The following is a 12,786-nucleotide window of genomic DNA, read 5'->3' as shown; positions in this document are numbered from 1 at the left end:
TAGACTAACAGGATTTTCTTTATAGTGTAAAACGAATTAAAACGATGAGCGCATAAAGGTCTGACACTAAAACTTGAGAATTATTCCCAGTCCATCTAATAAGCAATGAGTTACTGTGCCCTTATTAGCATTTCATAATATTGTTGCAAAATATAAGTTTTTATGCTATTGTGCAAAAAGGGGGAAAATAGCATACACAATAGAATTGTGTTGCTGTATGATTTTGGACTTTCTTGTGAATTCATTTTATGTTTACACTCATCTAGAGCAGACACATTCAGAATTTGAACTGATTTTATACTTGTTTGTGGCAGATGAGCACATTTTTTGCCTTCCTATTTAGTGACGGAGACCTTTCAGTGGCACATAAAAAGCGAGGGTGACTGGAAACACACACACACACACACACTAAATGACACCCCAGTCCACACATCTGCTGGAGAAAAGCACCATCACTGTCCTGCGGACTTGAGGAGGAATAGAACACAGTGCTAAACCTCTGACGCTGATGTCCCTAATTCCCAACCAGCCAGCTTCAAAGCACGATGTGGGCGTCCCGAGAGTTGGCCCAAACGTCGCACTCGCTCAGGGATCTGGAGTCAGTTCTCGGGTAAGCAAGGATGACATCCTGTTAATTTCCAGAGTCTGCCGCACACGCCGTTCTGTCACAAAAAAAAAAAAAAACTCCGCCACATGCCTCGTTGTTTGTTCCGTTGCGAGTTTGCCCCCCAAACCACCACTGCCACCCAAGCTTTAGCGTCTCTGTTCCAGCTCAGGCTGACACCAGAACAGTGCTCCTGCTTCGAGATGCTTCACACCAGTCCTTGATGATGGAAACAGCAGGGAGGCTAAAAAGGCCCCAGGACCGGCATTAGCTGTGGGCCGTACTGGATCAGCATGTGTGTTTGGGACACAGGAGGGCAGTCTTCAGACACTTCCCACTGCCTGCGTGCTCACACACGGAGAGGGGGATGATCACAGCACCTGCTCTGTTGCCCTCACTACCTCATTAAAAGAGAGGATTGGGATAATATCAGGATAATGTAATAAACGATTATTTTAAGGCAAGGAAAGGCCACACACAGTGAAAGGCACGGGGTTCGTATGATGGGAACAGTTGGTAAAAAGACTCGATGAATTTGAGAGACATTCTAGAATTTTCCTTGTTCACCCTCTGGGATTCCTCGAGGATGCCATTTTATATATAATGTGATATGGCATTCCTCAGAAACAGACGTGTGCAGGGCCAGCAGAGCTTCATTAGCGCAAATATATGTGTGCAAACTATTGCTTTACCTCAAGGTTTTGGGAGACATTCTTCATGCTACCTACAAGGACAAAATTGCAACATAAAAAAACAAATAAAAAATTCTGTTTTAAAGTTCAAAATGCATTGTTAATTTCAGTGACCTAATGCTATATGTGTGCAGAATAATAAATCAGTTTGTTATCAAAAAACTCAAGCTTTTCCTGGTATTGAACTGTGATATAATTTTTTTAGGCAACCGTGTCAGTTTTATTGAACAATTTTCGGATGTGGAGCTGGAGTTTATTCATCCAAGTCAGAGTACCAAAAATCAATAATCTCTCTGCCCATGAATCAGATCCCCCAGTGCTCTTTGTTTCTCTTCATATGACTTTACAAACAAAACAAAGCTTTCTATTTCAGTGACCCCATCATAAAGGAATTTTTATGCAACTTGTGTATCTAGCAAAGAAGAAAGGACATAATTATTCCTTTGAATTCAGTAAACACATCTATCTATACTATAATTGTGTGTGTGTGTGTGTGTGTGTGTGTGTGTGTGTGTGTGTGTGCGTGCGTGTGTGTGTGTCTGCATGCATGCTTGTGATTGTGTGTGTGTGTGTGTGTGTGTGTGTGTGTGCATGCATGCTTGTGATTGTGTGTGTGTGTGTGGGGGGGGGGATCAGGAGGCTGATTAATCTTGCTGTCACACACAGACTGCCTCTGATGGACTGCCTAATGAAACTCATAAACAGGTAAATAAGCAGCCCTGCTTGGGACTTAATCCCAGCGGTGAATAAGCAACAAGAGGCAATCCTCAGCCTAAACAAGCCACAGTTTGAATGATTTATTGCTACTGGTGTGTGTGCAACTGTACGTGTGAGTGAGTGAAAGTGTTAGTGAATGAATCAAACACACCGGCGTGGACTAGGTTGTTTCAGATTTGTTTGCTATCATTTACGAGGGCCTACCACCATATCAAAGTATAAGATCTTTACATGGCAACTCTTTCTAGAGACTAAGATTACATGCGATTGCCGTGTTGAGTTAAAATTTTATCTGCTTACCTGCTGCAGCATAGATAAATGCTGAAGCTTCGTGACCAGCCTTTAGAAAACTCTTGCAAGTTCCCATGACCCATTAAAAGCCTGTTCAAATTTTTCTCCCGTGAGCTCCTCTTGTATAAAAGCAGCTCAACCCTGCTGCCGTACATGGTATGACCCAGATGATGTTTCGGGCCCTGTCACAACTTGGGGGCCTCCCAACCTGGATGGGTCTGAAAACACAAATGTGTTGATTTAGCTGAGGAGCCTGGTTAGGAGATGGCCCTAATCTGAAGGAAACTATGCGCAGTCACTCTGGGAAGAGATGCCAGTTTGGCTAAAAGAGGCTGTGTGTGTGAGAGAGGCTTTTCACACAGACCGACTCCCCTCTGTTTATGGGCCACTGAGGGACTCAGATATCCACGTCAAAACTGCTGAACCCAACGAATGAATTAATTAAGATGCCTTTGATATTTTTTTTTTCTTGAGAGCTCCAAATTAGTTAATGCTGCCATTCATGTTACAGAAATAATTTCCATGTCTAAGCCAGTTTCTGTAGGCCTGAGTCTGGTTGTTGTGCAATTTCTCTGTAATTAAACAATACTAGAAGTGTATTTGTTGTGTACCTTGCTAATCTTAAAAGGAATGCTAATGCTAATGTGTGGTAGATAACGAGAAATATAATTAAGTCGTTAAAGAACTTTAATTTATTTACACCTTTTGACAACGCACAACTGTAGCTATGCGGTGATAAAGACGTTGTACCAGTCGTACCAGTTTTGGACCGTCTGTGTGTCTTGTCTCGCAGTACAACAGGGGTGTTTTCCCTAAATCAGTGTATCTTTTAAGATCATCCTAAATCTAAGAGCAATATACTCCCTTTACACGATACTTTGGCACTGCTACAATTCGCGACGTTGCTACCTTGGTCGTTTCAGTCCTTCGACGGCTCTCTGACTTCTGTTTGCATACATATTTAGGAACATTTTGAATGCAGCTACAGCTTTTGAAACAGGACGAATGCCAACCGTCAACTTCCCACCGCCTGGCCATGGCCGGTGAAGACCGGAGATTTTTTGTTAATACCCTGGAACGATTTATGCAGGCTATTATTATCGACAAGGAACCAAACGTTACTGAACATGTAGCGTTAATCTCTAAATCTTTTAATCTAGTTTTGCTGTGATACCGGTTCCAAAGCGCAGCGTTTTCTAAATTAATAGGCCTACATGTATTAAATATACATATATAGGCTACATATACACACGCACGCACGCACACACACGCGCACACACACACACACACACACACACACACACACACACACACACACACACACACATCTATATCTGATTATAATATTCAATATTCAGTGGCGTTTCAATTTTGTTTCTGTTCTAAATTGCAAATTGTAAACTGCAAGATGCATTTTTATTGTCCTATTATGTACATCGCCTTTTTTTTTACAAAGACTATGTAATTTAACAAAAACATTTTGTTTAAACAGGAACACTGTCATAATGAATCACTAAAAGTTACATTGGACAAAACTGGACCCTGCAATCTCTCAATGGGCACAAATGTATCGAGTAATCTGATCTCTATAAAGGTTAATTTCCGATTTTATAATTTCACTGGTAAAAATATTTGACATTAATTGATAATGCACGGATGCTTTTGTCATGACATCTCATATTCCTATTGTGGCTGCCATCATTATGGACATCATTTACTAATAGTAGTAGAACTTTTATTACTATAGTAATGTATACTACTATACTAATAATAGTAGTAGTAAAAACAACAATAATTATATAATAATAATAGCAATAGTAATAATAATAATAATAATTAGTAGTAGTAGTAGTAGTATTAATAGTAGTAGTATTGTTTTGTTATTAGTATAATTATTATTCGTGTCATCGGGTGTTTATAATTATAATAATTATAATATATTACCATTATTATTATTATTATTATTATTATTATTATTATTATTATTAGTAGTAGTAGTAGTAGTAGTAGTAGTAGTGGAGGTAGAGGTAGTAGTAGATTTGAGAGACCACGTTAAATATCCACATCAGTAATTTTGCATTGTCCTAAGAACGTGATCATTTTTGATACACTATGACGGGATCATATGATTTGATAATGTCCATGTTTCTTCTCATTAGTAGATTCCACAATCTTTAATCTGAAAGACTTGCTTTTTTTCTCCCAGTCTTCCCTCAGACAGTGTGATTGATTACATCATATTAAGGTCGGTTCTACATTTGGGTAATTTTCCTTCTTTGCCTTGGGCGATCTTCCCATGTGCAGTTTTATGAAACTCCACGCTCTTTTGATCTTTGGAGATACGAATGACAACAATATCAAAGACAACGAAGTGTAGCATTCCGGGAAGAAACTTTGGCCCAAATTCGAGAGTAGTGTGATTAAACACAGTGGTAACTAAAAATGTCACAAGGAAATTCAGGCAATTGTTCGGAATGTAATCGCACACCCATTTGGAGTTTATTTTCCAAGATTTGGTTGTTCGTATCATGTTTCATCGTCTCATAACCTCCTGATTTCGTCGCATACTTTGAACAAAAACGATTCTTGTCAAACGCGAAAGCGACAGTTATTTTATTGAATATCTGCAAAAATTAATAGGCCAACCAATCAAAAAAGATACTGTAAAAAAATGCAGACGTGTAGAAAGCGGAGGTGGCTCTTCTTGCTAATTATTTTTATTTTAATTATTATTATTATTATTATTATTATTATTATTATTATTATTATTATTATTATTATTATTATTAATAATAATAATAATAATAATAATAAAAATAAGCATATTCTATTGCACAAATTAAACTATCAATTTAGACTACAAAATAAAATTAAATGAAAATGGTGCTGTAATTACATCTGATTAATGTTTTATTGCGTTTAATGAAACCAAAGTAAGGACTATGAAATATTAGCAATATTGTCTATTGCTCCATGACTGCTTTGCATTTTATTATCACAACAAATTAAAACGATTAAAAAAGAATGAACAGTCTTGAACGATAGAGATGAGGAGACGCTCAAACAAGCATATGTATAAATATGCTCATGACCTGCATACCTGCACAGATTAAAGTAATAAAAAAGGAAGACTTGATTGACTGCCTTTATTTTACCGAATTCTTTGACAAAAGATATGTCTTTTCGAGAAAGTTTAGGCTTTGTGTACTCAAGGTACGGTGCCTGTCCGCCTTTTCACACTTTGAACGAGGGACGAGGAGGAAAACTGTCTGGGATTAGTAGTCAGATTTGCTGTTTCCCATAGAACCCCCAAGGTCTTGAACCCAATTAATGGCTAATAATTACCCAGGTAACTTAACTGTAGCTGCTTGGCCGACTTCATTAGCGGCACTAGAAAAAAAGGCGTGCTTCTAATAGCCTTCCCCAGTAGCTCAGTGGCTGTATCCAAGGACACGCTTCACCAGTGCAGCATACAGGCTGCCTCAACTCTAAAACATAATAAATGTTCTTATGAATTAGTCTATATTTATGTCTCACCGCGGTTGCAGATTCATTGCACCACCACTTCATAAATCTACGGAAAACGTTGCATTTATTTGTCGCTGGCGTGCCCGTTTTGCACTTCTCGTTCTGTACAAAGGTTTGTTCTCCAGCGCGCTGTCGTTTCGGTGTTCATAAAGCGCTCGCAGCGACTACCTCTTTTTGCAGTCTGTGCTTCGTTCTTAAGCGACACTGGGTGCTAATGTCATTTACCGAGCGCGCGCGCGCGCGCGCGCGACAGAGAGACAGAGAGAGAGAGAGAGAGAGAGAGAGAGAGAGAGAGAGAGAGAGAGAGAGAGAGAGAGAGCGCGAGCGGGGCTAAGCCCCACCTTAAAGTTACTATGGTTGCTTTGTCATTACATAAACTGCATTAGCATTTCGGGGCCAGAGAACCAGTGTAAATGTCGAAACAGGTCTGTGTTTTGATGTATTCGAACTGTTCAATTCAGAGGCACGACTGAGTGGATGTAATTTCACATATTGAATGTGTTGAGATGTTATCAGTGCGTAACACATAAGCCGGGCCCTTTTCTGCCATGGACAAAGCTTCGGTTTCACCCCGTTTGAGTAAACGTGCAGGCCTGAGAGACCTGCCTGACGTAGCTTGTTGCTGGCCAGCTATCTATCGAATCACTCCCAGTAAGGCTAATTATTACCAGTACCACTAATACTGGCATCGTTGCGATCCTTTCACTGTTTTATAATTGTGTGAAAAGCTTATCCATTATTCACAGTTATATGGAAAGCGGATTATTTCCAGTGTAACTGCTACTATTGGTTACTATTATTCTAAATATTTCACGTTTTTTCATTGTTATATCTGACTTGTTAGTCTGGACCTTTTATATCTGCACATGAAGGTAGCCTAAGTAGCCCATTGACTATAGAGTAAGTGGTTTTGATTATTACGTTAAGTTTTAGGCTTTGAAAGTGTGCTGTTGTATTCATAAATAACGGCAAGCTAATAAAACAAATAGGCCCATGAATTTATTTCTTCAGATGAAATTTATTTAATTATAATCTGAAATATTACAGCGCTTGACATCACTTCGTGTTTCGAGGGCTAGAAGTACAAAACAGGAACAATGGGTTTTATATTTAAATTTTATTTGAGTTATAATCAAAGGCGGACTTTATTTAAAAATATGTGCAAGCACACCAAATACGGTAATTATAGAGAAAAACAAATGGTATAAAGGTGTTATATACATTCACACTCCTTTTAAATCCTTGTCTACGGACCGCTCGAAGAAATCCTATCTCTACATGATCCAGATAACAGGTTAATTGTGCTGTTGACATTAATGCCCAAAGCGGAAGTTACCGAGACTGGGTTAGCAGAACACTTTCTTCCGGGGTCTGGGCAGGCATCTCACCATTCCTGCGCAAAAAACCAAAGGAAAATGGCAACAATCTGGAAAGAAAATACTCCATATGCGTAGTTACATAGCAATCACGTTTCAAGGAGCTCGTAAAAAAAAAAAAACCCAGACGTTTAAATGACGCAGAAAACTATTCCCCAATGAACGGGTGTTGGAGAGCAACACTTTTCTTTACAAGTGTAATTATAGTTAATTGCTCTTAAAGAAGGTGTTGCTCCGTATGAAATAATTTGTCCCACCCCACGTGTGAGAGGAATTCCCTTCATTTAAATTGTTTTGAATGACTGGGGCAAACAGTCACCAAAGGACAACACTACGTTATCGGCCTGGTGTACTTTATTGTTTCAGTCTGCGTCTAGAATCCACCAACAATTGGTTGTGTTTAACATATTTTTTGGTAGCGCATCATAGATAGTTGGGATTATAGATGACTTTGGACATTGGTAAAATGTTCTATAAATTATATATCAGTTTTCACACACATGCTTGTTTGGACATGCCTGTTTGTTTTGGTTAGTCTATATTATAGATTATAGATCTATTATGGAAATATTGAGACATTACAGAATTTTGACACATTTTTGTTTTGTTAAAACAAGCACACTAGTCATCGAAACTTTTAAACTGGTTTAAGTGGCACAGCAGTGGCACAGCAGATGAGGTATGTATCTTCTCAAAACAAATGTAACGTTATCAGTTTATTGAAGCATGAAGGCTCTGATTGGAGTCTAAGAGCAATAAATTATGTTTGTAAATGTTTGGGCATGTTGACAAGATTAAGTCTTACTTTATGTTCCGAGGAGCGGTCCGCAGACTACCATATGTGCTCTCTGTCTGTGTGGTTCATGCTTTATTTAATTCGACATAGCCTCAGTCATATACTTCACGAAGCAGTCAAGTGTTGAGCAAATCTTCAGTAACTTATAAGAAAACCAAAATGAACAGTTCGTTCTGTCTCCTTTTAAAACTACTGAGTACGTTTCACGAAGTCTGAATTAAATCATAACGCTTCTTATATGGGCCAAACAAATCACTATTACTAGTACTATACATTCTTAGACACTCATTCATGCGAATGTTCATAATCAAATAAACCCGTTTCTGTTCCTGCTTTTGTTCGGCTGTTATTACACCGTCACAGTGGCGGCTGTTGGTGAACCTATTACATCGATCATGTAAAATATCAACAGATCTTTCCTGACCACGATTTAAACGCCACTGGTCACGCAGCTGTCAATGACCGCCTAAAATATCTTAAAAATAAAAGAAAGCTTTGATCTGCACGGCTGTACGTTCCCATGTGGTCCCGCAGGATATGACAGCATGATTGCGCTCTAATGCCAGAGGTCAACAGACAGCTTCTCTCTGAGATCAAAGTATTTTAATTTGTGGGCAATCATTCAAGAAATTAAATAAATATTTAATGTCAGTCTTGCCTATTACATTTCATGATTTAATTTGCCTAACTCTCACATTGAAATATCAGTATAATAATAATAATAATAATAATAATAATAATAATAATAATAATAATAATAATATTACAGTTGTTTTAATGGATTTTTCTTTAATTGGACAAGATTTACATAGAGTAAAAAGTAGGTTCTAATATTTCAATCAGTAAAATTAGTGTGCCGAAACCCCCCTTTTTTTTAGTACTGCACACCTGAGAACGATTTGCCGCGAAATAGATTTGTCTCTGCGTAACACGATGCAGCATTAAGGCATTTCAGCTAACGCTTAGACAGCCTCCTACCGCCTACCCTATAACCCCGGCTAAGGTACGGCTGAAACATTTTAACGCTGTCAGCAGTTTCTACGTTTTGTTTTATGTGAGGTTTAATTACAAATGTTATATTGGATACATATTTATTTCTCCAATTAAAATCGAAATAGTGCACAATCTCGTAGTTCGTTTATCTAAAGAGAACTGCGGAATTTGTTTAAATCGCGGTACATGCACATTACAACATGCAGAGCAACGGTACTTACGTTAGTAACCCGACGGCGTTTTCTTTGGTTGCCTGCTACCTGCGCCTAGACTGTCACAAAAGCGTAGATTGTTTACAGCGTTGTGAACCAACGCGTCAATATGCAGATCTCAAATAGTGGTTCGTTTCACGAGTGTCGTTATGCTTACCTTCTCCGTGGCGATCGTATACATGCACACACACGTTTCCCCACTCGTTCTCGCTCTCTCTCTCTCTCTTTCTCTCTCTCTCTTTCTCTCTCTCCCTCTCTCTCTCTCTCTCTCTCTCTCTCTCTCTCTCTCTCTCTCTCTCTTTCTTTCCCCCTCTCTCTCCTTCTCTGTGCAACACATACACACGCACAAGCGCGCACGCACGCACGCAGTACGCTGGCTAGAGACTGCGGCGCTGCTGGCCGGGCTATGCCGGCTGGGCACAGCGCACGCTGAGGGTCCCCGAGTTGGATGACACTCCCAAACAATATTTGAAAAAATACACAGACCCTTATGTGAACCTATGAGGCTATCTTGTGTAAATAAACTATTATAACATCGTTTTTGTAAAGCACGCCAACAAAACAACATCCTAAAGCTATCCTAAAGTAGGACATATTACAATAAAAAAGGAAATAACATTCTTGTATGAAGAACAAGTCGAGTGCTGGATGTGGATTTTTTTTTAAACATTTTTATTTAAAAAGTTTTTACATAAAACAGTATCACCACCAATAATAATAATAATAATAATAATAATAATAATAATAATAATAATATCTTCATCATCATCATCATAATAAGCAAGTATTGATAAGGAAAACAATGAAACAAATGTTTTTTATACATTACCGTTCTCATTTTGATCAATTCCTTTAATCCCTAATGTAGCAAAAATTGTCTGAATGAATGAAATATTTGAATCACCTTGAATAGGGATGCGACCTTGACCCCGTCAAGCATTCTTCGTCCAGCGTCAGACCGCATTCCGCAGGTTCGCGAAAAATACTACTTATTCCTCTTAAAGAAGTGGGGGGGGGGGGGGGGGGGGGTCCGAGATGGTGCGGAGCAAGGGAGGAGGAGGGAAAGAGATAAGTGATCTAAAGGAGAGACGATAGGACAAAAAGTGATGATGATGAATACATTGGAAAGTTTTTTGGCCCTGACGAGGGTGTCAGATTGAATGGCCTGTGCGCATGTGCGAAGGTGTCCAAACTGACAATGCTTGTGAGATGAAGATAGTGTTGTTGCTGCTTCTGAGCTCAAGGAGGACGAGAGGAATCTACAACCCGACAAGATGAGATCCAAGGCGAGGGCGAGAAAACTAGCCAAAAGTAGGTCCTTATTCCCTTCTTTCGTTTTCAACCGGCCGCTCGGTACTTTGAACTCTCGTGCAGATCACCAATGTGTCATTTTCATTGATCAGTTCCTGGTGAGAACCCATCTTCGTTCGCATCGATTTCTTTTTTGTCTTCAACTGATTTTAAAAGCTGAAAATCGTGTTAGTCCGCATGCCCAGGCTGTTCGCTGGTTGCTGCCATAGTTCGCTTATTCGCAACGTCAGAAGTTTCATATGTGATGGAACAACACACCGCTGGTGGTTTAGTTCAATGATAAGGAGAGCAGACGAAACGCGCTGCTATTCCGTGCGAACACGACGTTGTAGTTTGACTCTTTTGTTTTCGTGAAGTCGCGAAACCGTGGAGAATCGCTGCACGAAAGTTAGTGAAAAGTTGTCGAAAGGGATAGTAACTTTTTTTTATTGAGTCGTTCCAGGTCTTGTGAAATAATATTCCTGGGTTTTGAAATAGTGGGCGCTCTCGCACTACGCATGGCCATGGGGACCCCAGGACACTGAAAGAGTAGCTCTCAAGAACTCTCTCCCTGACAAGTGGATACGATAGAGAAGAGTGAATTTGTAACAAATGTCTATGTGGATAATTCTTTAAGCGCCCTTATATTAGAAGATATTGCATTTATGAATTCTTTTCCGACCTGGTCATTGCGTTGTTCCCTCTTGTTTCTTCGTCTGGAAATGGCAAATCAATAATGTATGTCGTGCAAGAAAATAATCTGCTCTTTTCGGGACTGTTTCGCAAGGGAAAAGTTTGTAATCCGTCTCTGGACTGTTTTGTACGCAGCCTGACGTACTTGAGTATTGTCTGTTTGTCTTTCTACCATATTTTCTGTCATTATCGTGATAGCGTCTCTTGTATCTGCGATGTAAGCACGGAATTATTTTGTGTATATCTTAAATACGCTTCACGTTCGAGGGATGGAAATTTGATCGAAGTAAAATGTCCATAATTTGCAGGGTTTTTGCGTGCTGCCGTTTTAACCCGAATGAGCGTTCCCAGCCTAGCTTCCACGTGTGGGCCTATTGGATTTCACTTTAACATGAGTTTCGATTGTGGACTGAGGCAAGAAATTTCATTTTGCAGCTACAAGTCCTCCACATGCATGAAGCCCCGTACTGTAGCCACTGGCTTCTAAGCACATGAATTTCTGTTCGGGATTTTCACTACCAGCTTGCTACGTTTGCCCCATTTGCTCCGCGCAGTAGTCCGTACAGTTGCAGTCAATAACCACAGCAAATATTTTAATTTCGGACATGTTCACCAGTAACCTGGTGCAATTACGAAAAACGTCTGACGTTAATTAGGCCCATTCATTCACTCAGTACCCTAATTACGCTAAGCAAGGTTTCTGCCATGTAAGTAAGTGCTCTCTGTTCATTATAATTAAACTACATAAAAACCCACCTGTATTTTGCAAATATTACTCCCGTAAATATCGTTGTCTTTTGTCTATTGACAACATTTAAATTAGTCTAAATGAATATAAAGAATCTACAGCCTGCTTATTTTAACTAGTCAAATACATTACAACGAATGTTTGTAAAAGGCGGGTTTCTTGCCAGAAAGCCTCGATTTGTATTATGCATTTTGTTGCAAACTCATATGCACGCGTTACTGTACGCGCATGTAATTTTATTTTTCACCCATAAAATAACAGAACGTGCTCGATTACCTGTTGATCCATATTACCGCGCGAGGAGCCAGCCCGCTCCGATATAGCAGCGGATCTCCTCGAAAACGGCACGTGTGAAGTGGGCATTGCAACACTATATGCATGTTTTTTTCTGTTTTGAATGTTTCCCGTTCAAATTAACGAATATTTTAAGTCGTCGGGCCTGTTGCTTTGAATCCTTGGCTTGGCTCGCTGTTAAGTTACCCACTCTAGGCGGCTTATTTGTTCAGCACTACGCGACTACAGAAGATGAAAGTACGATCAAACTCAACCGTGTGCCCGAGACCTTCGGTACGAACAGCTGACTTGTTCTCGCAAGAGATACACCCATGCCTGATTTTCAGAATAACTTAATTTGAAGACAACACTGTGGGATATTACTCCTCATTGCGATGGACGGCTGAAAGCCGAGTCGAAAGCACATAGGTCAGGCCTGTCGGAAAGTTTGTCACGGAGGCTAAATTTCTCCTAGTGTTTGCCTGCTATTTTTTTTCCTGTCTTTTCATTTAAAAACTTCTTTAAGAAATCACTCGATCTGCCATAATCTATTCAATAGGTTTCTTCCAAAGG

The 12,786-nt window shown here is 39.5% G+C and overlaps 1 protein-coding gene and 1 long non-coding RNA gene across 10 annotated transcripts in view; one reads left to right on the top strand and one right to left on the bottom strand.

Annotated features, from left to right (window-relative positions):
• Nucleotides 1–6,830: 6,830 nt before the first annotated feature.
• Nucleotides 6,831–9,354, bottom strand: LOC118242965 (uncharacterized). The gene is made up of 2 exons (XR_004777135.2): nucleotides 9,219–9,354; nucleotides 6,831–7,225 (listed from the first exon to the last, which is right to left on the bottom strand). It is a non-coding gene; the product is annotated as an uncharacterized LOC118242965 (long non-coding RNA).
• An 898-nt stretch (nucleotides 9,355–10,252) lies between these two features.
• prdm16 (PR domain containing 16) overlaps nucleotides 10,253–12,786 on the top strand; it is a 184,611-nt gene continuing 182,077 nt past the window's right edge. For 5 of the 9 annotated variants that reach the window (XM_081703266.1, XM_081703263.1, XM_035536259.2 and 2 more), the window contains exon 1: nucleotides 10,254–10,520. In XM_081703266.1, coding sequence (XP_081559392.1) covers nucleotides 10,484–10,520 — 37 coding nt within the window. In that variant the 5' untranslated portion in view covers nucleotides 10,254–10,483. Of the gene's footprint in view, nucleotides 10,521–12,786 lie in introns of all 9 variants that reach the window. The other 4 variants (XM_081703267.1, XM_035536258.2, XM_081703268.1 and 1 more) reach the window with 2 other exon arrangements.

The sequence above is a fragment of the Electrophorus electricus genome, chromosome 20 (assembly GCF_041902795.1).
Source record: "Electrophorus electricus isolate QZ-2024a chromosome 20, ASM4190279v1, whole genome shotgun sequence".
Lineage (NCBI taxonomy): Eukaryota > Metazoa > Chordata > Actinopteri > Gymnotiformes > Gymnotidae > Electrophorus > Electrophorus electricus.
The sequence above is the reverse complement of the archived record's forward strand: the minus strand, read 5'-3'. Positions and strand labels throughout refer to the sequence as shown.